General features: G+C 48.6%; 1 protein-coding gene across 2 annotated transcripts in view; it reads left to right on the forward strand.

Moving 5' to 3' along the window:
• Nucleotides 1–24,959, forward strand: part of SOBP (sine oculis binding protein homolog) — a 96,256-nt gene that overhangs the window by 63,211 nt on the left and 8,086 nt on the right. For both annotated transcript variants that reach the window (XM_084514728.1, XM_084514727.1), the window contains one exon: nucleotides 16,577–18,531. In XM_084514728.1, the coding sequence (XP_084370854.1) occupies nucleotides 16,577–18,529 (1,953 nt within the window). In that variant the 3' untranslated portion in view covers nucleotides 18,530–18,531. The remainder of the gene's footprint in view (nucleotides 1–16,576; nucleotides 18,532–24,959) is intronic.

A 24,959-nucleotide genomic window follows, 5' to 3' on the forward strand; every position in this document is an offset into this window, starting at 1 on the left:
CTGGTATTCAGGTGGTCAGATGTGGCTCCCAGGTGCACTGATAGCTGAGGCAGGGGGTGTTTCACTCTGGTTCCCACCTGTGAGCCGTGTCTTCCCAGTCCCACAGCACCCTCTGGCTTAGGACACGCTGTGCTTCACGTCCCTACCTGTAGCAGCATCTCAGGGTTTGACAGCGGGGCCGAGCTCTCTGCTCAGGTCCCGCTGACAGTAGATGGAAGAAGGCAAACACCTCCGGAGCGTGATTTACTCCGAGCAATCAGTCACGGATCTAGGATTGGTTACAGCACCTCTGGAGGTGCCTGCAGCTGCCCATTACCCAGGTAAATACTTTCCACGTGACGCCGACATTTTCAGCAGCTGTAATCACCAGTTGAGCTGGGTGTTTCTGCATCTGTACAACTCCAAGCTCGCGCACAGAGCCATGCAGTTCAAGCAGAGGACTCTCCGGTTAGGTGCCCGCTAACTTTAGGTTGAGGTGTCTCCAGCTCCGGAACGAGGCTGCTGTTATTTAATTACTCGTACGTGCAATTGGAGCTGGAGATTAAAACGTTAGAAGTGCAAAGCGCTATCTATTATTTAAAGCTGTGTGGTACTCCGAGCAGCTAGCAGCAGCACCCTCGCTGTTTGCGGACAGGATCATTTATTACGGGCTGTTACCCGACATCACGGTGCAAAGCAGGCTCCCCGCTTTACCTCGAGGTGTCTGAAAACGATTTGGCGGCGCAGGCAGCGCACAGGAGCTGAAGCAGGCAGCGTAGATCCCACAAAGTGATCAAACCGTGCGTGCGTACAATGTTCTCAAATTCTGCTCGATGCACAGCTTTGTTTATACTCGGGACCCAAATTAAATTCTGTGCTTGGGTTGATTTTTCTTTCTTTTTTTTTTTGATCTGTGCATGAACGATCAATTAAAAATGTTTTAAACAGGGAAGGGAACCCAATGATGTTACAGAGCTTTAATACACAGTACAATATCCTGTTGCACGGGGTAGTTAAATGTGGGTCCTAAAAAAGCTGTCAATTGGCTCTTAGGTTGTTGAGGTTGTGCGTGTGCTGGGGAGGAGGGTGGTATTTCATTCAGCAGCACAAATTCCTTGCTGTTTGTATTCCCTGCAAGAGGCTGTAACTCTTTGCACGTCACGTTCCTAATTGAGCAATAAACTCTGCATTGTACTAATACTTTTTATTATGAGGAATAAACACGCTTCTCCGAGACAGGCAGAAAAATAATTGACCACCTGTGCCCAGTCCTGAAGGAGCGTTGCTGCACATGCCACTGAAATTCATGTCAAGACGGGGAAACTGTCGTTTCCTGAGAGGTTTCTGGTTTTTTTCTTTCCACTATGGATCTCGCACATGTCTACGTTGTACCAGGGTAGATTCCCAACCCCCAGGGGACTCACTGCCCCTCTTTGTGCCCGTTCCAGCAGCAGCTTCCCTTGTTAAATGCATTAAATAGGGGGGCCAGGTTCTGGTTTGAGCCTGGGATGCCTTTCCATCCAAGCCTTGCCATCCCACCAAGTCATAAAGGGTGAGGGCTGCATGAAGCTGAGATATTAGAGAGCTAACGGGCTAAGGACAGAGGAAAGGTAAACGCTTCTCTCGTCGGCTCTTCTCCACTTGCTGTTAATAAACCTCAGCTCAGTCAGCAGGTATTTGGGAGGCAGCAGGCAGGCAGCGCCCCAGATGTGCACGCACAGCTGGATGGCTCTGCCCGCCCGCTGTCGCAGGGACAGGCTTTGTGCAGGCTCTGGAAAACGTCCCCAGTGTCCTCGTGTGCACATTTCGGTTCTTCTCCAAGCGACTGCAGGAGGCTGAGCTGCGCAAATGTTTTTTCTCCCCAGAGGGTTTGCGTGGTGCATTGCCACCGGGCGCTGCGCTGTCATCCTCCTCAGCCACCGTGCCCAGCTCATTTAATGAGGGATACGTCAATGATGTGTTTGCACAGGCCAGCAGCCCAGCTTTTTGTCTCTTTTTTTATTTTTTTCCTCCAGCCACAAACTGGGGCTGAAAGCTGAGGCCTGGGTGAGTGCCCGCTGCCCAAAGGTCGCCCCAGATCAGCAGAGAAGGGAGATAACCGGAGGGCCTGGCTGGCCGCACGGCCCCCACATAAAGGGAGACATTTCTCTGCCTTTGTTACCAAAATCCTTCCCTGGGACCTAGCCGAAACGAAGAGAGAGAGAAGAGAAACCCAGGGAAAGAGGGGAAAAAAGGGCATGGGCTTTTGGTGAGGACAGGGAAGTGACTTCAGGTTGCTGTGACGCCGTGTGGGTGCTGGATGCCTCTCCGAGTGCAGCATCCCCAGGAGGGGGAGGAAAACCCAGTGGGGAGGGAGGGGAGGGGGAGCAAACACCTCCTGCAGATGTGGCATCCAAAAAGCTCCCCAGCCAGCACGACTATTTTTAGCCAAAGTGCAAGCAGTGATAGATGCCACGGGGCTGCTGTCACTAAAATTTGTATTTAAACAAGTCGGCTTTGCAGATTGAAACGAGCAAGCGCTGTCTCTCTGCTCGCTTGCCTGTGCGGAAGCCATCAGCTTTGCTCCTTAGCTCCTGCAGCTTCTCTCCTGCTTGCTGGGGCCTTGTGTCACCTCTGCCTTACACCAGCATTGAATTTGGCCAATTATCTTACCTAGGTGTCTCGTAGCTATCGAGGTCTTGAAAAGGTCAGCGGCAGAACGCGGCTGGGCAGCAGCCTTTTTGAAGCCGTCGGCCTGGAAGCTTCGCTTCTAGCATCATTAGAAAATAATTGCCTGTGAACGTCCAGGGATTTGAATCTACATGTGGAAGCTCTGGAAAGGAGGGCAGGAGGGTTTCAAACGTTATTGAAACAGCTGCTGCCAGCACCGCTGAGCACGGCTGCTGCCTCTCACCTGCCCCGCTGCCAGCATCTCGGCCCGTTTCTCCAGCCAAGTCCCCTCATCTCTCTTTGTCTCTGCCCCGTGCTCGTACGAGGGAGATATTTGCCCTTCTGAGGCTGATATGGAATCGTGATGATAAATTCCTCCTGCTTCGTTTGCCCTCATCTCACCCCTTTTGCCCACGTCGCTGCTGGCCGGGGCCGGATGGCTGCAGGACACAGCCAGAGCAGGACACGGGGTACAGGACCTGTGAGAGCGCCGTCCCTGCCGAGCCGTGCTAATAGCACTTTATTTCTCAGATACCCTCCTTCCGAACACCGGCGTCATTTAATTATTGTAATGTTGCAAATTGAGGTGCCCACACACCAATTCAATCTAGCTGTAATTATTCTGCGCGCGGTGCCAACGAGGCGCGCACCGAGAGCGAGCAGCGCGCTTGTGAGCCGGCGGCTGATTTATTACGGGTCGCCTCACGCCCCTCCGCCCGCACCGCCTGAGCCGGGGGCAGAGAAACCAGCCCTTTGTGTGCGTGCAGCCCACAGAAACATTTCTTCTTAAAATCCAGCGGGGAGGAGGCTCCAGGTATTGCCTCCATCCCAGGGAGGGGAAACGGGCAAGGTGTGGCACGTGTTGGCCCAGACAGCCGAGATCTGCGGGCTTGCATTTCAGCAGCTAGGGGCACGTTGTCTTCCCCCCACGTAATTACCACGGATTTTGATCTGTAGGTATCTCCTTTTCTCAATCCTGGTCAGTCAGCCTTGCTTTTTGGGACGGGAGGCACCATGTCCTGCCTTGCTGTGCGGCTCGGCGCCCTCCTGCTCTCCCCGCCTGGGCAGGGCCCTTCCTCTAACACCGCGCTGCTCATTATCCCCGGCATTTCCAGGCTAATTTATAGGACATTTGGTTGATTTGCATAAGCCAGCAAGCACACAGAAGATGTCTCCACAATAAAGGAGGATGCCAAAATCAGGATTTATGTGAAAACATGAATTCTGGGGGCGGGGAGAGAGGCATTTTTAAGAAGCACCGATCTCTAAACCAACACCTCTGATAGAAGTCCCAGAACCCTGTCTATCTACTGCAATGAGGCTCCCAAATAATTGTCCACAATGGAGCTCGGGAGCAAACGGGAGAGTCGTCATTCTGGGACCTGGTGGCTGTCCTTGATTTATGCATTATTGTGTGTGGTTTTTTTAGACAATTACAAAATAAGAGCACTGGGAGGAGTGTTTTAGTGCACCCTGCGAGGTGCCGGTGTGGGATTGCCACGGAGCAGAATGGCGACTGGCTTTCCTTCGATGATTTCCAGCACCGGGCTGCTTCACCTCCAGGTGCAGATGGTTTTTCTCCCTTCGTTGCAAAGACCGCCAGGGGTTTGAAAGCGAAGCCGGTTTCTTTACTCTATCCCTAATACGTCTTCTGCCATTACGAGGCCTCTGAAGAGCACATTAAGTCCATATTTACCCCTGTGCAATCTAATTAACTTCCAGAATAACTGTGCAGGTGTAACTGAGATCTCAGTTTGAAGGCAGCTTTGCTCCATTTATTATAATTGAAGGAACTGTTTGGCCAGCAGCATTTCTATTAGGCGTAATTCTGTTTGAGACGGAAATAACTCCATTGTGCTTTCGGACCGAGTCTGCAGGAATGCCAGCTAGAATTGCCTAAGTGAATGCACATCTATCTGCTTACTTATAAATAGGAGCCAACACGAGCTGGAAATCACGTGCGCGATAAGCGTGTAAGCCTGATGCCGTTGCTGCAGAGCCATCTCCCAGGGCAGAGCTGGGGTTTCGGGAGCCCGTTTTCGGCACCTCGTTGTGCCAAAGGTCTGAGCAGAGCTGGCTGGGTGCATCGCGTGCAGCTCCAGCTAGGTGGGACCTGCAGGGTGTGTGACACCTTCTTCAGCTCGAGCCTGAGGTAAACAGAGGGAAATAACATAGGAAGAGAAGCACTCTAGGTAAAGGTTTATACATTACGTCCCATTAGCCTGAATGTCATGCATATGTTCAATAGGAACAGCACATTATATATATTTTTTTTACTCTTTTCTAACTCAAATCACTTCTTGCTATTCTAAGGCGTTTGTTAGAAGCACATTTTGTCCTCTGGGGATTTGCAGCTTCTCTTGGTGTTGTGATTACTTGTGAATAACTGCTAGAAAGCCCCTTGCACGCGTGTCTGCGATGTGCAGCATCGAGCCGAATTGGATTATGACTGATCCCACGTATCCGCAGCTACTGTATAGAAGAGGAAACATTTGTGGTGCTGTCAGACAAGCAAATCTTCCTTCTGCAACTTGACGCAAATTTGTTATGTGTACAGCTTCATGAAGTTCAATAGATGTAAATACAGATTAATTATTTAACAAGGAATAGGAAGGAATGAGCTCCCAAACATGTCGTGCTTAATTATTTAAAACCTATAATGGAATTTCAGCCCTTGTGCGTACCTCGGCTCTCTCGTTGTGCTTGGACAAGTGCCTGAGGTTAACTGGCATGTCCCCACCTCCCAGCCGTCTCCCTTCCTATATGGCAGGGTGATAAATGTGCAGGGTGAATGTGAACAGCAGCCGATATTCCCAGTCACGTCGCCTAAACTCTGCACTAAACTCTGTCTTCCTTTCCCCAATTACTGTCTGGCGTCCTGCAACGAGCGTTTCACATATAGCAAGGGGTATACGAGGGTGCGGGTGTGCACACGCACTGCAGAGGACCAAATCCTAAAGCCTGGGCTTGGGCAAAGCCCCTCGTGATTGCACTTTGTTCACGTGATAGTGGTGGTTTGAGGGCCACCCTGCGATGCCCTAAACACTTGCAGGAAAACCTGATCCCCGTTTCAAACACCTCATGCTCTGAGTAGGCGAGCTGGGTAAGGGGAAGCCTTCTCCCCATTTTAAGAGGAGGATTAAAGATACAGAGTGAAGGTAAAGAGCATACGAGCCTGTTAACTTGCTCCTTCTGTAATCAGTGGAGAGAAAGAGCCTGCCGGCACCAATTCAGAGGCTCCTCATTACGTGGCTGCCTTGATCCTCCCTCCAGAGATGCCTACAGCCTGCCCCTGAGCTGGGTGACCAAAGGCAATGCCTAAAATTGGGCCATCCAGATGATTTCACTCCCTACCCGTCCCCCTGTGCAAAGTTACTCGGGGATTTTCTGTTTTCTGTCGGAGGGGCTGCCCCTCGACACGGCCAGCACGTGCTGTGACAGCAGGCCCGGCCGCACGGCAGGAATGGCCTTGGTGAAACACGAGGGGCAGCAGTGGAAGAGGGCTGGGAAGCTTTCACACACAGTACTTCACCGTGTGTTCGGCTCTAGGCTGCAGTTTCAGGCCTGCGTAACTCCTCGTTTGTTAGTTTTAAGACTAAAATCCTGGAAAACGGTGGTTTAAGATAGCTAGTGGCCGTAATAGTCATGGTAAAACCCTCCTACCAGCAACAGAGTAAACACTTTATTTCTTTATCCTTTTTCTTTTTCTCTTTTTCTTTTTCTTTTTCTTTTTCTTTTTCTTTTTCTTTTTCTTTTTCTTTTTCTTTTTCTTTTTCTTTTTCTTTTTCTTTTTCATTCTTTCTTTTCTTTTTCTTTTTCTTTTTTTATTTTCCTTTCCCTTTCCCTTTCCCTTTTCATCTTTCTTCTTCTTTTTCTTCTTTTTCTTCTTTTTCTGCTTCTTCTTTCTCTTTTTTCTTTCTTTTTTTTTCTTTGTCTTTTGCTTTTTCTCTTGCTTTTTTTGCCCTTTTCTTTTGCTTTTTTTCCCCTTCTTTTCTGTTTTTTTTTTTTCTTTTTTTTTTTCTTGTTTTTCTCCTCTCCTCTCCTCTCCTCTCCTCTCCTCTCCTCTCCTCTCCTCTCCTCTCCTCTCCTCTCCTCTCCTCTCCTCTCCTCTCCTCTCCTCTCCTCTCCTCTCCTCTCCTCTCCTCTCCTCTCCTCTCCTCTCCTCTCCTCTCCTCTCCTCTCCTCTCCTCTCCTCTCTCTCCCAATCTGGAGGACATGCATGCTGTTGCTTTCCCCACCTTTTCTTTTCCCTGCCCCTAATTTCAGCCATACCTGCTCCACGTGGCAGTGCGTAGAGCGAGTCTAGCAGTCGCTCAGTGGGAGCCTCCCTGAGCCTGTGACTTCGTGCTCAGAGAAGGGGAAGGGGCGCCGGGACCGCACCAGTGGGCTCTGGGTTTCAGCCAGGATCCGAGCTTCGGAGCAGGAGGAGCTGGAGGGATGCAGAATCTGTGTGCGAGGCAGAGTGACTGCACGTGCTTGGCTTCATCTTCTCCAGACCCCGACCCCAGGGGAAGCAGGAAAATGAGTTCCACTCTCCATGCCCAATCTGCACGGATGGGACACGTCCCAGCCCCGCTCCGAAACCGATGTGAGAAACTTTCCCTTGATCCAGGCGCGTTTTGGATCTGGCCCAGGGTTGTTCTAATCAGATGTGGTTTCCAGAGAGGAGGCTGCTCTTCAAGCTGGGGTGCGGGCTGGTGCGTACCATCACCAACCAGTAATTCCCCACGTGTGAATCACAAGCAGTCAAATCTGGAACAGTTTTGACTCCCTTCAAAGCCTCGTAGACCGAAACCCGGCAAAGCTCCTCTTGGAAAGTTTTGATCTTTTTTTTTTTTCTCATCCATTTTTACTAACGCTCAAGTCAATCTTTCCCTAATCAAGTCAATATTTCCCTAACGCTATTTTTCCAAGTTGGCAGCTGATGTAGTCCCTCAAGGATTTTATATGGTTGGGAAAGGTGGGGAAAAGTGTGCAGGGGGCCTGCCCCAGGTAGGTGGCGAGAGTTCTGCTGCAGCCCACGCTGTGGTAATGTAAATTTTATAGCAAGTGGTCCTGGCCTCTAGATGTTATTGCATGACAAAGATTACCATGTAATAATAAAGTCTGAAGATCCCCGACCTAGATAGACAGGTGGAAAATATATATATGTATACTCCACATATATATATTTGAAGGTATATATGTAGTGCAAAGCACCCAGAGACTTCTATTCTGCAAGCCTCTTGCTTGTCCAGGCATAAATCAGAAGAAACAACACTGTGAGGGTTACAGCACACTGAAATGGCAGAGGTGAGAGGAAGAATTAGACCTAAAACTCTTCATTGCAGGTAAATAAAGACTTCTCGAGGTTTCAGATTGCATTCCTACTTGCTATTCCTCAGACTAATGATATTTCAAATCTGGATTACAGTAATATTTTCTGGACCCAGTGGTGTTACATTTAAGTCTGAGTGATTTAATGGGCGTTCAGTGGTGATTTCAGTCCAGGTGAAGTGGTACTGGCCTCCAGCAAAGCCTTAGGCGAAAGCATCATGTGTTAGCAAAAAACATTAACCTGCCCCTCAAACCTCCTCATTATTACATTTATAGTCCTGTCAACCATCTTATGAGCCACTGGAAACATAATGGAGGGGGTTTTATTGTTATTTTTATATTCTCTTGAATATTAAAAGGAAAATATATTGGAGAAAAAATACATATAAGATATTACTAGATATAAATTCTAGACAGATGAGCCACATGGGTTATTTTCCGTCTCACAATGTTACTTTGCTATATGACCAGAATAAAGTTTTGTTCAGAAAAATAGGGTGAACATGTTTATTCGGGCACTGAATAAGAAAGTGAATTAATTAGAGAATATAAATCTTCATCTGGCTTCTGAAGATGTCTGCAGACGTGGTAGCGTGAGGTTGTTAAAAGTGAAGATTTTGGTCATTTTCTAAGGGAGACACTATTCAAGGTTAGCAAAGTGCTCCTCTCCTATTTTGCCTTCAAGTTTCCTGTGCTTAACGGCACCTGTGGTTCTCAAAGCAATTTGCTGGAAGCATTTGCAGTGTTCATGGCTCGCAGTTGCCCTTCCTTTCTGTGGTTGCTGGGGCTTCTTGCGGAGAGTGCTGGAAAGCGTGCAGGCTCCATTATTTCCTCCTCTTCTACTGGCTGACATCTGCCCTGCAGAAAAAACCTGCAGTGGTGTTCGGCTGTGTCCTGCAGCCCCTGGCTGGGAGCGTGGGGCTCCAGGGCTGGAGAGGAAAGGCATTTCCACTCTCTGAGAGAGAGGGAGATGGGGATGTCCTACTGCAACCTTCCCCTGCAGCCCCAAAGAGGTGGCAGGCATGAGACGCTGTGAAGGAGCACTTACAGGCCCCTAAAGTGTTTTTTCCAGCCGCTGGCTTTGTTTTCTTTCTTTTGGTTTCCTGAGCATTCAGCGCCGACAGTCCTTGTCCTCTTCTCAAGGTGTTCACAGCACTTCTCACTGCTCCTGCTTTGCAGGGCTGTAGCGGCAGCAGTTTGAGGAGGCGCTTTCCTGTCACCTTTAGGAAGAAGCAAAGCTCTCACCGTGGCATGAGCAGCTCAAGGATCACAGAAAAGGAAAATCACCTTCTTTCCCTTCTTTCATCTTCTGCAGCCTGTTAATTGTATTCAGGGCTTATGGCACTGCTGGCGTGATGGCCATAGCCATCAGTAGTGAAACAGCAGTGTGGATGTGCCCTGCAATCAGCTCCTCTGTAGCATGTGTGTAAAAACCCCACATTACCGATTTTAAGCTTTAAACGCTGTTCTTGTCCCATTCTGTGTTATTTCAGACAGGAAGGCTTCTGGGGAGAAGAACTTCCCTCTTGGCAAATCCCCCGTCACACTACATCCATTTTCCCTGAAGTTTTGCCCACCAGGCTGTGGGCTTCACCACTGCTTTCAGATCCAGAGTTCTTCCTGCGGTTTCAAAGGCTCAGACTGAAGCTGGAAACACAGAGCTCAGCTGTTTATACGCAAAATCAAATGTGTAGCCACTCTGATGAAACGAGAACCAACCTGGATTTCCACTGGGCATTAGCATAACTTAGACTCATTGCTTTTGGCCAGAAGCACTAAAAAGCCCTTCAAAACAAAGGAGCGCAAGTGAAAAGACTGTGTTTTAAATAACACAGGTGACAACCGCAATGATTCAAAGATGAAATCAGTTTATCATTAGCCATTAATTGCCAAATAGCTCTATTTTCTCCTTATGCTTCACGTAGCTTAGAGTTTTGCATAATTAGAGTGAAAAATGGAGACAGGGTAGGTCTTGCATTTAAATGACAGAAATTCAGTATTCGCTCCTCAAAAAGCTGCAGTAAAGGATTTCAGGTAGAAAAGTTGAGGGGGGTTACATCACCAAAAGGAAAAGCAAGCGAGCAGAAAAGGCTGAAAAAACTTGAAATTTGTTGCAGGACGGTTTTAAGTTGCAGGCGACTGCAGTGTTCTGTTTTGTAAACTGTTTTTGCACAAAGCTACAAACATTGTAAAAATCTGTTTCCATTCACACCTAGCATTGCTACGAGCTGTATTATAACCACATTCACAGTTAGAGCCTGCCTCAGGGTTCCTTCGCAGCAGGTTTCAGCTGGAATGACTTTTATTTATTTCTTTATTTATTTTTTTATAATAATCATTCCATTCAAGTGGAACAATCGTAATGAAAAATTATCATGAGGCATCTTGGGCAGCAAAACCCCGACACAATAAACACGCCGAATGCTGTGCAATAAGCACGCTGCAAATGGTGATCCAGCCTGGATAACTGCTTAGAGCCACCGTGCTGGATGCCACCTATTATTTGAGATTTGGTGGTGAAAGAGCATTAATTCTCAGTAATGGTGGCTGAGGCATGAATTTTGGTTACAGCTGTCTTGAAAGTAGATGCTGTGAGCTGCTCCTGCCTCTTGGTGCAGTCTGCGTCCCTCCCTGTGGGCCAGCACATGGTGCTGGACATGCTGAGCTCTGCGTCCCCTCCCCAGACACTATGTTTTTCTCAGGAGGAAGCCCTCCTGAGGAAGCCCTGTGAAGAAAAAAAAAAGCACAACAGCATTTTGTAAAGAAAATAAAAAAAGCCTTTCAGTTATGAATTCCACTGTGCTGATTATTGCTAACCTCTCAAAGGAGTTTGTCTTTTGCTGTTGTCTCTGGGTGGAGCACACCCACCTCCTCCTCCTCACTCTGACCCTGCACATCTGAGCAGAGCGTGGCCATGTCCTGCTGGAAATCTCCACGTGCTCGGTTTCCCAGATGGCACAGCAGGGTGCCTAGCTTCTGCTTCTTAATATTCATCTTCTTTCTGAGTCAGAAAATGCTAAAAGGGAGCTCGGGCGCCTTGGAGCTGAGGCAAACACAGCTGAGGGTACCCTCCTGCCGTCCCTCTGAGGGATTATCTCCATGGGGCAGCCCCCAGGAGGTGAATGGGGTGGGGATGAAGTGTTGGGACAGACCTCTGGGTGGCTGCTGCTGTTTGCTGGAGTTGATCCAACCCAGAGTTTCTCCCTGCTCACAGGTGTTGAACGCATCAGTGCTCAAGATAAGGCTCTTGGCCCAAAGCTTCTTCTCCATGCTTGGTCGTGCAACAGGCTGAGGAGATGGAGCTCTGCACAGGATTTAGCACCCCGGGTGGGATCTGTGAGGGGATTTGCTTAGAGATGACTATTGCCTTTTGGGTGGCTTGCTCTGAAGAGAAGCTTTGATGGCGGAGAAAGGGAGCAAGGCAGCAGGAAGCCATGCTGCCCAACAAGCTGAGGGTGCTGGTGAGGGTAGCTGAGGGAGGTTTTATACTCCTTCACCCTTTAAAGACAGCTAGGCACTTGGTGCTTCAGGACATGCAGGTCTGCTTTCTTTCCTTTAAACACACTGAGATTTTCCCTGGTGTCTTGCTGGTGATGCTTTGCAGCCTTGCCCTGCTGAGACTGGGTGGCAAGGCACTGTGGTGTCTGTGCGACAGCCTGGGTGATCCGGGCACAGGGGAGTGAGGCTGAGTTGTGTGAGAGTGCTGGTGTGACCCAAGTGGATATTTGCTAGAAACCTCTCTGAGTATTTCAAGCCATTTCCTACTATCTAGACTGCTGCCGCATCCAGCCTTTGGCAGGCGTCAAAAACCTGACAGCCTTTGCTGCAAATATCTTTTAGCACGCGTATTTCTTAATGAAATAGCGTCGGATACGAGATTATCATTCAGAGGCTGTTGGTGGATGGCACTAATGGATGAACTTTGCACCCGCATTTGACAGCTGGTTACAGCATTAATTACCCCGCGCCTGAAGGCCTAGGCCCAGCCCCGTGCAGCGCCACAGGGCGTCCATGTTGTGCCCGCGGGGTCACCTCACGGCCAAGTCTCTGACAAAATAAAGATACGGATGCCAACGGGAACGGCTTTCATCCCCTCTTTGTGCTGGAGCAGTGTGAGCGTCACAGGATCCCTCGGTGTTCCCGTATCGGGCGCGAGTCGGGTTTCTGCTGATGCGGGGTCTTCTGAGCAGCCCCACGGTGTAGGTTTGCCGGGCGTTTCGCAGGCAAGCGGATGAATAGTATCAAGTCATTGAGCTTATAAGTAGCGCACTGGCAAGCCGCCACCAAAATATAAATACATTAAACGTACTGAAGGAAATGTTCATTCTGTTGTTTAGCGCTGGACATGCCCCAGTGTGGTGAATTCAATCTTCCTGAGGGTTGTTGTGTTACGGCTGAGTGAGATAGGCACTTATCTCGTTACCGATCTTCCTGTCACTCAGTTTTTGTGCTTTGGCACTTGTGGTGAGCTGTGGGCTTGCCCCAGAGCAGTGCTGTGAGTATTTTCCAAGGGAGATGGAGGTGCTGTGGGGGTCTGGCACCACCTTGCAAGGCCAGAGACTTCGTCTCTGACAGCTTCACAGCCCTATGTCCCTTGTCAGTCACAGCGCTAAGGGTCACACCTCCTTTGGGGTAGAAACGTACAAAATCATTGCCTTTGTTAGGAAATGGCTGAAACTTGTCATTGCAGCACATATTTTCTCAGTCCCTTCGGAAATGCCCCAGCCTCGTGCCTGCTCCTACAGAGGCCGGTGGCCAAGCTCTAGCTGGCCGTAGTGTGAGCAGGATCCGGCGTTAAGCTCGAAGCTGGGTGACTGCAATAACAAGGGGTCTGGTCATCGCTTTCATGGGCGCTGGGGCAGACCTGATGGCCATGATCCCACAGCACCAACTCTCCTGGCCAACCTATGGCATCCGGGGGAGCTGCTCCCATGTGGAAGCAGAGCCAAATCCTATGTGGCATTTGCAGCCCCTCCACACTGGCTCAGCTCCCCTCTTATTGCATGGTGAAGGGGAAAGGTAAGGCAGGAAAAAGGAAGCGAAAGGAATAGATGAACAGAGAGGCTTTGAGCTGCTTATGAAGAGTAATGATGCTCTGTACGGAATGCGAGTACTTAAAAAATAAGACATTTGCCGCGTATTTTATAGATAAAATGTTATTGTATTGAACTGAAGGATATATATGTTTCACCTATCACATCTGAACTAATCAGTGTAGGCTTTTAGAAGCAGCCTGTAATTACTCTGAGCACGTCATTAGTTAGATGTAAAATGAATGATATTACTCCATTTTATTACCTCTAGTGATATAGCCATTTGTATCATAAATTCATTGACCTCATCTTAAATGATCAATCCTGTAAGACAGACTTGATTCATTAATTCTTAAGTGATATTTTTTCTCCTCCAGTAATTTCCTCCTCGTGGCAGGGACTGTTTTTCTGTGTTTTAGTGTGGTATCCTAAGGTGTCCTAATGCCTGCATGAGACATGCACATTTTATACTCGTATCTTAAGTAATCTGCATAGACTGATGGCTCACATAACTAGACACAAAAGTAACGAAACACATAGATGCAGCAGATAGACATTTCTCACCAATGTTAACCCCAACACTTTGGGATGTTGCATAAAATCAATGAGATAATGATGAGATATTTGGCCCAGCCAGGATGTGCAGAGGATCAGAATTACTGCCTTTAATTTCTGTGGCTTTAATTAATTTTATCTAGTGATAAAATATACAGAAAGGTCTGTGATCAATACGTGAGGGAGGCAGGCAGACTTCAGGGCTTCTTGTACCGCAGTGAATTATTGAAAACAGGAGAAATCAGTAGAGAATTTCTAAGCAGGATTTCGAAATATTTTACCCAGGAAGAGAAAATATTTGTTTAGCTTCCAGTGACATAGGAGCCCACTTGAGATAAACAAATCAATACAGCAATAAAACATGAAAGTATTTCTGTGAATTTTTCAGCTGATAACTAATAAAATTAAATGATTAGAAAAGAATCCACAAGTGATTTTTTTTTTTTTTGCTTTTCCTTTTGTTTTATTTTTTTCTTTCAGGCTGCTTAATTAAAGTCACCGAGGGGCTCTTCCTAGAAAGATATGGGGGCTGTTTCTACTCTTTCCTATTTATTGGTGCTGCTTTAGCACCGGGCATACAAGTTCAGAGCTGGTTTGCTTCCTTTGCCTGTATGGAAGGGCAAGCCTTGGCCTCGCCATCCCGGGACCGCTCTCTTGGTGTCTCCCCTGCAAACAGGCACTGCTCTGATGGGCGCTGGGCTAGGCTGGGCTCCATCCTGCCACAGCCTGCCCATGGAGACCCCCTGCTTTTTTGCTCATCCCGTGCAGTAAGAGCCTGCCCTGCAGAAGCAGTGCAGTGGTTTACATCCCAATACTGTACGTGCAAAGTAGATAGCGTTTTGTTGCTGCAGTAGTGAGCTTTGGAGCAAAAATTTCTTTAAGGTAAATGAAGCAGCGTTACTGAGATGAATGGCACCTTATTAATTCACGGCATAGACTCACAAATTCCCCTTTTGTCTGCTTGGGAAGGCTGTGGCAAGCCAGAAAATTTCAGGAGGTCAATTATAAGGTGTTTCCATCAGCTCATCCAGGGATGGGGCGGTGTTGATTTGCCGGGCGGGTGGCAAAATCCATCGCCCTGCCAAATACCCGGGATGGTTCAGTGCCCACGGCCACGTCTTTGCGGCGAGGGGTTGCAAAGCCCCCGTGCTGGCTGCGCCAGCACTGATCCCTGCTGCGGGAGCCGAGGGAGAGCTGGCGCCTCGCAAAACCCCCATAAAACCTGGGCAGACTTTTAGCAGGCTACGTTGTATGGAGCAGCCACCACACCGGGTAACCCAAAGGTTGCGCAGTCAAAATCAGCGGTCTAATAGCCTGTCGGGGGGTGTGCGTGCGTGCGTGCGTACATATATATTAAAGATATATTGCTGAAAACTCAAAAATGTCACCACTGTTTATATTAAAGGAAAGCTGAGAGTTAAATGAGATGGGTAATCAGATGCCCGACATATGTTGTTTTGAATTGTTTATATGGCCGATCATTATTAAAATTAATTATCCTTTTAATGCAGTCTTTTCACAATCGTATTCCTTTTTTTTTTTTTTTTTTTTTTTTTTTTTTTTTTTTTTCCTACAAAAGATAGTCATTTCAACACAAGCTAATCTTGGCTGTTTGGAAAAGGCAGAGCAAACAATACCGTGATGTATTCTGACATGGTCATGGGCTCAGTGTGCTGATAGAGAGCACCACAAATCTCTGTCAGTGGAGTATTTTGAGAGCTAATGTAAATGACAAAAATGGTTTTCTGTGTGTGTGCGTAAAATTCTGTCAAAAAAGTAAGGCACTGAAAAATCTGACATCTGTTTATCTGTTTATAGCTATGGCAAGATTACTCATATTAATTCTTGTTTAAAATGCCATATGAAGGAAAGGCATTTGTGCAAACAAGAGTCATATTTGAATTGTAGATCATGTCTTCACCATCTGTGAGAGCTGTTGGTGTTGCAAAATTAATGTGTTAATGAAATCACAATAATTTCTCTGAAGTAATGGATTCTGAAGCCTAGAATGACTATTTTTTGAACTTTGGTGTCTAGTGGTTTACAACTGGGAAAACCTTTCACGGCTTAATTAGTTCTGCAGCCTTACTTTAAAAAATAAAATAAAATAAAATAAAATAAAATAAAATAAAATAAAATAAAATAAAATAAAATAAAATAAAATAAAATAAAATAAAATAAAATAAAATAAAATATTGGCTGTGCCTTTACCACACCAATAGTGATACAGAAAAGGATTAAATGGAGAGGAGAGAAACATAAAAAAAATAAAAAATAAAGCCTGCAATGCAAACTTTTTGCTGTAGTATTTGAAAAGTTGCTAAATAGGCCCTTGCTTGCCAGCAAGTTTTACTCAAAGTGCCTGGTATACAAAAGTGGGCAAACAGCTCCGAAAATAATTCCAGCTTGCCGAAACATCACAAATTGGGGTTATTTGAACCTTACACAAATTTCCTGCCTGTTTCCAAGTTACTCTTGGAATAATGGGCAAGAAATGAACGGGTGACTGATACTTCTGCTTAGTGATGCCATTTTAAAACTCTGCACCTTTTCCAAGTCGCTGTTTAATTCTGTTAATACAGTACAACACAATACAAAATATAAGAGTGTGCGGAGATGATTTGCTTTCATTTCCAGCAACTTTCAGAGCCCTTTCCCAGTTATCGCACTCACCGTGTAATATTGCATCAGAGCAGGTAAAGGTGTGCTTAGATTACCCCCGAGGAGCAATCACAGACATATTCAGATGGATTTTGTGTACGTACATATGTATGCTATAACAGTTTATGCCAGCTGAGGCGTCTCCTCTGTGGTATAGCTATAATATATATAATGAACTGTATATGGTAGGATTGAGACCATGGTAGCATTCAATTCCCCAATATTTTTTTGGGGAAAAAAAATAGTTTTCGGAAATGTAACTATTATTTTTCTGCTAGAAAAACAATGTCGTTAGAAAACAACTGAAAAAATGACTTTAAAAATAACACTATGAAGAGAAGATTGCTTTTCTTGCCTGATCTGATTTTATTACTGTGTTGTAGGTATGTGACTGGTGTAAGCACATAAGACACACAAAAGAGTATCTGGATTTTGGGGACGGGGAAAGAAGGCTTCAGTTCTGCAGTGCAAAATGTCTCAATCAGTACAAAATGGACATTTTCTACAAAGAGACACAGGCCAACCTTCCAGCTGGACTGTGCAGTACATTACATCCTCCAGTCGAAAATAAAGCAGAAGGCACTGGGGTACAGCTGCTGACTCCAGATTCTTGGAATATACCGCTAGCAGATGCTCGGAGAAAAGCCCCATCCCCGGCGTCTGCAGCTGGCCAAATTCAAGGTCCTGGACCATCAGCGTCTACCACTGCCTCTCCGTCTGACACTGCCAACTGCTCTGTCACTAAAATCCCCACGCCAGTTCCCAAACCTATTCCCATCAGTGAGAACCCAAACCTTCCCCCGGTCTCTGTCCAGCCCCCTGCTAGCATTGTGCCTCCCATCGGCGTCCCGCCTCGCAGCCCTCCCATGGTGATGACAAACCGTGGGCCGGTCCCTCTGCCCATATTCATGGAGCAGCAGATCATGCAGCAAATCCGGCCGCCCTTCATCCGCGGGCCGCCTCACCACGCCTCAAATCCCAACAGCCCCCTGTCGAATCCCATGATCCCGGGCATCGGTCCGCCGCCGGGCGGGCCCCGAAATATGGGCCCCACCTCCAGCCCCATGCACAGGCCGATGCTCTCCCCTCACATCCACCCCCCTACAACCCCCACCATGCCCGGGAACCCGCCGGGCTTGCTGCCGCCCCCTCCTCCTGGAGCCCCCCTGCCCAGCCTCCCCTTTCCCCCCGTCAGCATGATGCCAAATGGTCCCATGCCCATGCCGCAGATGATGAACTTCGGGCTGCCATCCCTCGCCCCGCTGGTGCCACCCCCGACTCTACTAGTGCCATACCCCGTCATCGTCCCGTTGCCCGTCCCCATCCCCATCCCCATCCCCATCCCTCACATCAACGACTCCAAACCCCCCAATGGCTTCTCCAGCAACGGCGAGAGCTTCATCCCCAGCACCTCCAGCGAGACTCCGGGGGCGAAGCCGGCCAACAGCTCCTCGTCCCCCCGCGAGTCGAAGCAAGGATCGTCCAAATCCTCCGACTCCTCGCCGAGCTGCTCGGGCCAGTCCCTAAACCAAGCCCAAGTGCTGCAGGAGCACGGTAAAAACGAAGTCGTTGACTTGACGGTCAGACCGAGCAGCCCCGTGAACAGTAAATTCGGTTTCCCCAGCGTGCTGCAGGGCCCGCAGGACGGTGTGATAGACCTGACGGTCGGCCACCGCTCGCGGCTGCACAACGTGATCCACCGGGCCTTGCACGCCCAGGTGAAAGCCGAGCGCGAGCCCAGCAGCGTCGTCAACCTGGCTTTCGGGGGCTCGGACAAAAGGAACTGCAGCGACTGCAGGGACAACTGCAGCCCGGTGGACTCCAAGCCGCTGCCGTGCGGTGAGGCGGCTCACTGCTGCCCCGGCCCCTTGGCCTCCGGCACGCCGGGCCTGGAAGCCGGAGCGGCGGTGTGCAACGTCATCGTCAACGGCACCAAGAGCAGCGAGGGCTCCAAGAACACGGAGCCGCCCCCGGAGCCCAAAAAAACCCAGCCCCCGGAGGAGCTGGCGGTGAGCGAGCTGGAGTCGGTGAAGGAGAACAACTGCGCCTCGAACTGCCACCTCGATGGGGACGCCGGCAAGAAGAGCGGGGAGGAGCCCCTGGCCGGGGGAGACAAGCAGGACCCCAACCTCAACAACCCGGCGGACGAGGACCACGCGTACGCTTTGCGGATGCTGCCCAAGGCAGGCTGCGTGATCCAGCCTGTGCCAAAACCAGCAGAAAAGACTGCCATCGCACCGTGCATTATGTCCGCGCCACTTCTCAGCACAGGGCCAGAGGAGCTGGAGCCACCGCTGAAAAGGAGGTGCCTCCGAATTCGAAATCAGAATAAGTAAAGGTTTGTGTGACCCGCTGCCGCCTGCTGTGTGAGTACAATGGGTGTTTCCAGGTTGGAGGCCAAGCCCGTGCGGATGTGGCCTTTGTGAAAGATGCAGGTTTATCAGCACTCTCAGAAAACCCTTGGTATTTATGCTTTGATCCTGTTCTTTGTGCATTTGTACTCCTTAGTGCTCCGTCCATCAGCAGCCTCCTGGCGTTGCTGCTCACAGGACGTTTTGTGGCGCTGCTGGCTGTGTGTGGTGTACGTCAAAGGCGGTGGTTTTCTGCCTAGGCTATGGCTTAGGTCCGGGCCATTAATCTGCTGACTTATTCCAGCTGAGTTGCGCAGCAGCTCAAGCCTTCATGATGATGATTGAAATTGCCCTGCGGTGCAGCATAGAGCAGGACACCCCAGCTGCTTAGCGCTAGCTCGGATCCAGTTGACTTACCAAATGGTCATCGCCAACCATCTCGTTTTGGTCTGCCTCCAGACCATGCCCTGGCTTCCAGCCGGGCTGTTCTCTCTCCGGGGTGAGTTCCCTTCCCCGAGCTTCCCTGCTTTCGGTGTCAGAGCTTCAGGGCTGCCTGCTGCCCGACCTGCCCTATGTGGCTCTGCTCCCTTACCCGAGGTGCTTGTCTTCGGCAAGCCTGCCCCTTTAGAAAAGCAGTTGAGGTTTCCCTCAGCCCCTTGGAGGGGGACAAGTCCACCAACAAGTGTGGCTTGGCCAAGGGCGGTGCCCCAGAGGCAGACCCCTTCCTCCCCCCTCCTTCATTCCTCATTTCCAGCCCGCTGAGTCCCCCCGCTACACCAGCGCCTTTGTAAACCTGTGAGTTCAGCACGTGTCTGTTCCTTCAGACCTGTGAGCGAGAAACAAACGTGGCTGCGTTTGTTTCGATTCACGAGCACGGAGAGCTTCTTTCAGGGAAAGGGAAAATGGTGGGTGTTGCAAGAAATCTGTTCGGCAGCAAAATACTGACGTTGGGCCGGATGTGGCTTGGTGAGGCGCCAGGTTTCATTACAATCCCTGCAATATCCTGCAGCCTCCAGCCGAGCCCTGTCCCTGGTAGCACAAACAGCGGCTGCAGCAGTGCAATGTGAACGCTGCCGTGAGCAGCGTGGCGTCTCCAGCCATGGGCTGTGCGTGCGGTGGGAGCTGGGATGCTGCAGTATCTCCCCGCTCCATCGGCGCAGACTAATTGCAGCATCAAAGGTACTGCAGTGTGGCCGGGGCTCCCTTTTTATTTGTTACCGTCGCGTTCCCTGTGCTGGCTGCAGTGCCGGAAACGTTGCCCCTTTGATCAGGCGCAGCATTTATTTACTTTCTTCGGTGGAACAGAACCATTATTCTTTGCTGCAGGCATGTGCTGACACATTTAAAAGACACGTTTGTAAGAACAGAGGATGTCTGTAACTTTCTTGGACTAATAACCAACATATACAATAACTCAGACGTCGAATGAATATTTAAGGCCTTTACACTCGCTTAGGTGCTGATGGCAAGGATTTTCCTAAGCCCCTCCAGGTACAGACGGACTATATGCCCGTCTATTCTAGTATTTGGCTATTTCAGCAGCAAGACCTTTTTTGCAAACCCCAGCGTGCCACCTTTGGTGCTTGAAAAATTGTCTCTGCGTAAACATACGTGCGCTTTTACCTCGGGGTAGTGATTTGATCTGGTGAGAAGCCCACTGCTTGCCTGCATCCCTTTTATTTAATTTTAGGACAGCCATGGTTAACACGTCCTTTCCCTTGCTCGGGCTCCCCGTAGCTGTGTTTTGTTTCAAGCCAGTGCTAACAGACCTGCACATTTGCGTGCTGCCTCTGTAGCTGAGGCCGGCTGCTTCTTAGCGTGCACTGCCTGCCATGTGCTCGTTGCTTGCTTGGACCACCCAGGCTGCAGTAATGCCACCTCGCTGAGGTCCTGGTCCCGGGAGGGCTTTATCGTCATCCAGAGCCAGAGTCTTTAAACCGAGAGCGAGCTCTGGCTTCACCGAGTTGCGTTTTTTTGCCTGTTGACACAATTATACATGACATCAGGGATGGCGTTTGACAGAGAGAGTGGGTAAACGGAGCAGACTGCAACGAAAAGACAAGAGGGATGCTTTATCACCGAGGTTATTGTCCTCGGCTCGCTGTAGTCTCTAAATGTCAATAACTGCCACTTTGGTTATCCTCAGGAATAACCATTTTCCCATTCACTGACTTTTACATATTCCTTTGTCTCGGTGCAAGGATTGTCTTACAGGAGACTCCTCAGTTTGCCAGGCAAGACTCATCTGACCCCATAGAGACATCAGTAAGGAAGGCACAGCTGAGCTAATTGTCTGAACCCCCTTTAAAACCAGCCTAGAGAAGCAGGCGCTTCAGAGACAGCTGAGCTCATCCTGAGTCGACAACGGAGACAGCCGAGATGAATTGTGCCCTAGGAGCGCCTGTTCCTCTCTGCTGGGAAGGAAACCGAGGGCTGCTGGCACAGACCTCCATGCCCCCATAGACGCTGGAAGCTGAGAGAGCCAAGGCCCAGCCTAGGTGTCTGTCAGCGATACAGCTGCGGGCAACATCCCTCACCAGGCCCCCAGCCTGACAGAAATGCTAATAAAACAGACAGAGGGTAGGCTCTGCGCTACTCATTGTGCTGACTCGGGGCCCTGGAGTTGTGCTTTGTACTGGCCGTGCTGAGCCGGGAGAAGAAAATGTCCGGAGAGTTTTCTTCTCTCCCGCTCCCCATCCCCCAGCTGGAAAGTCTGAACACATTGCCATAACGCGCAGCTTTTCCTGGATTTTATTTCCTGTCAAATTGTATGAAATGAAGGAAATTAGCCAAATATTTTTACGCTAGAGTTCTGGACAGACAGATTGAATTCGTGTAATGGCAACATGGACTCTCTAAAAAGGAATCAATGCAAGCATGACCCTTTTGGGCGAGTCGCCAAACTCCAGATTATTTAATGTACCAATTACTTGATTATTGGAAGTGCTAATCAGCAACATAATCCTCGATGTTAAAGTTTAGTCTCTCCATCAGGATGTGGACTGTCAAGCTGTTGTAGTTTGATGCAATTCAAAGAACCAGCAAAAGATGTCCCGGTGCCAAAGTCCTACTATGATAAAGCAATGAAGCAAGGAAGGCTGATCTGTTGGGTGCAGTTTTTTCAAATTTGAGCACCAAGAGTTTCTCAAATTAGTGTTCGTGTCACCTACCCGTGTGCTCTGTGTCCAGGCTGGATCAGTTTTAACCCCATAGTTTTGGGGTAGGGCAAGGTTTCTTAAGCAAATAGCTGAAAATGCTAAGGACTGCTCGGCTTTAACATAATAGTTATGGTAAAATGGAAAATTAAATGGCACAGGTTAAACTCAAAACTAGCTTCTGTGTGTGTGTGTGTATTGACTAGTCCTGTGTTGGGGGCAGAGGGGTAAGGAAAGGAAGGAATTTTCCTGCTTGTGTAAGCACAATTTCTCCCAAAAGTAATAGAAATAGTAGGAGCATGGCCACCTACCGAGCCAACCCATATGTCCTGGGGTCAGCATCTGCTGAGTTATAGGCCCAAACTTCCAGCTGTCTAGTCCATACATTGTAGTCGTAAAAATGTACAACGAGCAGAATGCTCCAGTTTAGGGCAGAAGTAATATATATCCCACTGTGAACTCCCCTGCCCATAATGGTCCAGCACAAGATTTCCTGCTCTGGTCAGGATTCCTGAGGCAAGGGCCATAGCTATTAACCTCCCTTTCTGCCTTAAGAGTTTTTATAGCTCCCCAGTCACTGTAGCATCTATCTACCAGCATCACACCCTGCCCTCGTTGCTGACCAGAACAGAATTTGACCCTAAAGGTATGCTTGAAAACAGATTTTATATATTTACACACATTTTTGTGCCAGTCATCTTTGTTGACACACCACTATGGGCCAGAGCCTTAGCTAATTTTAACTGGATGTAGTTCCGCTGATGCTAAACTAATTAAAATCAACAGAGTAATCGGACTCATACGCTTAACACCTACTCTTCTGGTTCAGAAGTTTTCCTTCACCTGGCATCTTAGAAGCCTACAGAATTTTTCCATTTATTCTACAGGGGAAAGGAGAGACTGTTAATACCACAAAGCCTTAAACACATTTGCTTGGAACTGCAGCTTTGCCCTTGAGAGCTGCCTGGCTCTAGCAGGGTGAGCTTAGGTTTCAAAATTGCCTGGGTAGCTTCTCAGATATATTAAATCAGAAAAGGGTTTCCCAGAAAAAAAAAAAAAGAAAAAGAAAAAAAAAAAAAAAAAAAGGAAAAAAGGCTTCTCAAAATGTTGAAGTATAAAATGACATGCTTGCAGAGCAGCTCTCAGCTCCCACATCTTGCTGACGGGGTGTGGGAGCGCTGACTTCCGTCTCAGTGGCAGTAAATAGCAGGCTTGTGGTACGGTGCTGTGGATCACTGTGCATGCCTTGAAATCAAAGGAACAAGTGCTGATTTCTGATGGGTTTCTCCTGCTTTTCCATCAAACCTCCCAGGGTGAATATTTTAAATGTGAAATCCGATTCTTGATCCCGGTTTAGAAAATAGCCACACCTGGTCTGATTCACAAGGCGGTGAACGTTCAGGGCTCTTGGCAAATAAAACATGGGGCCAGATCTTCAGCCAGCAGAGAAATGCCATAGCTCAATTAACAGACCCGCAGGAGTGTAGAGGGCTCCTGGAGGCTGCAGCCGACCTGGTAGCTGCCAGGCTCTGGGGCCATTGACTTCAGAGGTCACTGCAGTGCTTGCTTATTAGCATTGTCTTGTGACATGACAGCTGTTTGAACTGAATTAAGCAACTCATCCATGCCATTCTCTAAGTTGGTAAACATTACTATTGAAACAAGGAGACACTCATAATTGTCTGTCAGGCTTTAAAGACTGCCCAGGCTCTTTAATACATATAAGCATAGAACAGAATCACAGAATATCCCCAGTTGGAAGGGACCCACAAGGATCACTGAGTCCAACTCCTGGCTCCACACAGGACCACCCAAAAACCAGCCCATGTGTCGGAGAGCGCTGTCCAAACTGCCCTGGGGAGCCTGTCCCAGTGCCCAAGCACCTTCTGGGCGCAGACCCTTTCCCTAGCCCCCATCCTGACCCTCCCCTGTCCCAGCTCCATGCCGTTCCCTCGGGTCCTGTCGCTGTCCCCAGAGAGCAGAGCTCAGCGCCTGCCCCTCCGCTCCCCCCGTGAGGGAGCTGCAGGCCGCCATGAGGCCTCCCCTCAGCCTGCTCTGCTCGGGGCTGAGCACACCAAGGGACTTCAGCCACTCCTCACACATCTTGCCCTTCAGACCCTTCACCATCTTTGCAGCCCTCCTTTGGACACTCTCAGAGAGTTTTATGTCCTTCTTATACTGTAGTGCCCAAAACAGCACACACACTTGAGGTGAGGCCGCACCAGCACAGAGCAGAGCAAGACCATCCCCTCCCTCGACCAGGTAGCAGTGCTGTACCAGGGTATGGGTGGCCCTCCTGGCTTCTAGGGCACTCTGCTGGCTCATGTACAAGTCCCGCTGACCAGAATCATCAGATCTTTTCTAAGGGGTAATGTTCCTCTCATTTAAGTCAACGCAAAGCAAACTTGGCGGGATTCAAAAGTGTGAGGTGTAAAATGGGTGTAGGGGGAGGCTCAGGCTCACCATCAGTGTGTTCTTGTGCCGTTAGCTATCAAAGTCAGTGGTGTATGGAAAGTTTATGAGGAAAAAAAGTACAATTCGTGGTTGAATATAGAGTATATAACAACAAAGATCACAGTAAAACAGACGACACCCTTGTAAAAATATAATAAGATTGCCTTTACATTAAGAGAACAAGATCCTGGACAGCATGTGTCTGATTGCCACTGACATCTGGTGAGGAGCTAAGCACCCCACTGCCTTTGAGAAGCTCAACCTTAAGACAACAATGGCCAGCTTCAGAGCTGAGTGGTGAACTCTGAAGAACCGTGAAGAGCTTGCAAACTGTTTCTCAGTATCATGAGCAATACCTGAAAGTGGATTAGAATGGAGCAAAACACTTTTGAGGATGGTGGTTGTGAAAGAGCTGGACGTAATCAAGCAGTGAGCAGTAGAGTTTAAGAAAAAATATGAATTCCTGTTCAAAAAGCTGTGGGAGAATCAAGAAAAGCAGAAGCACAGCTGCTTGAGCAAGAAATCAGGAGGAAATCAAGATCATGCCAAGCAAGATTTTCTTAATCATTATTTATTTTCAGATTACTTGCTGAGTCCCTCCTTGTCTATTTTTTAGGTCTCCTATGGCAAAACAGGGGAGTTCAGCACATTGCTGGGTGTCTCCATCAATTGAGGCCTCACAGCTGAGCCTTACCTGAGCTGTGACCTTAACATGTTTACACTGTCTTGATAAGGAGCTGCATTTCACTCTGGGGACCAGAGGTTGTGTTTGGAAGTGTGTGCGATCATCTCATGAGAGATGTGAA

This window comes from Aythya ferina (assembly GCF_964211825.1).
Source record: "Aythya ferina genome assembly, chromosome: 3".
NCBI classification, from domain to species: Eukaryota; Metazoa; Chordata; class Aves; order Anseriformes; family Anatidae; genus Aythya; species Aythya ferina.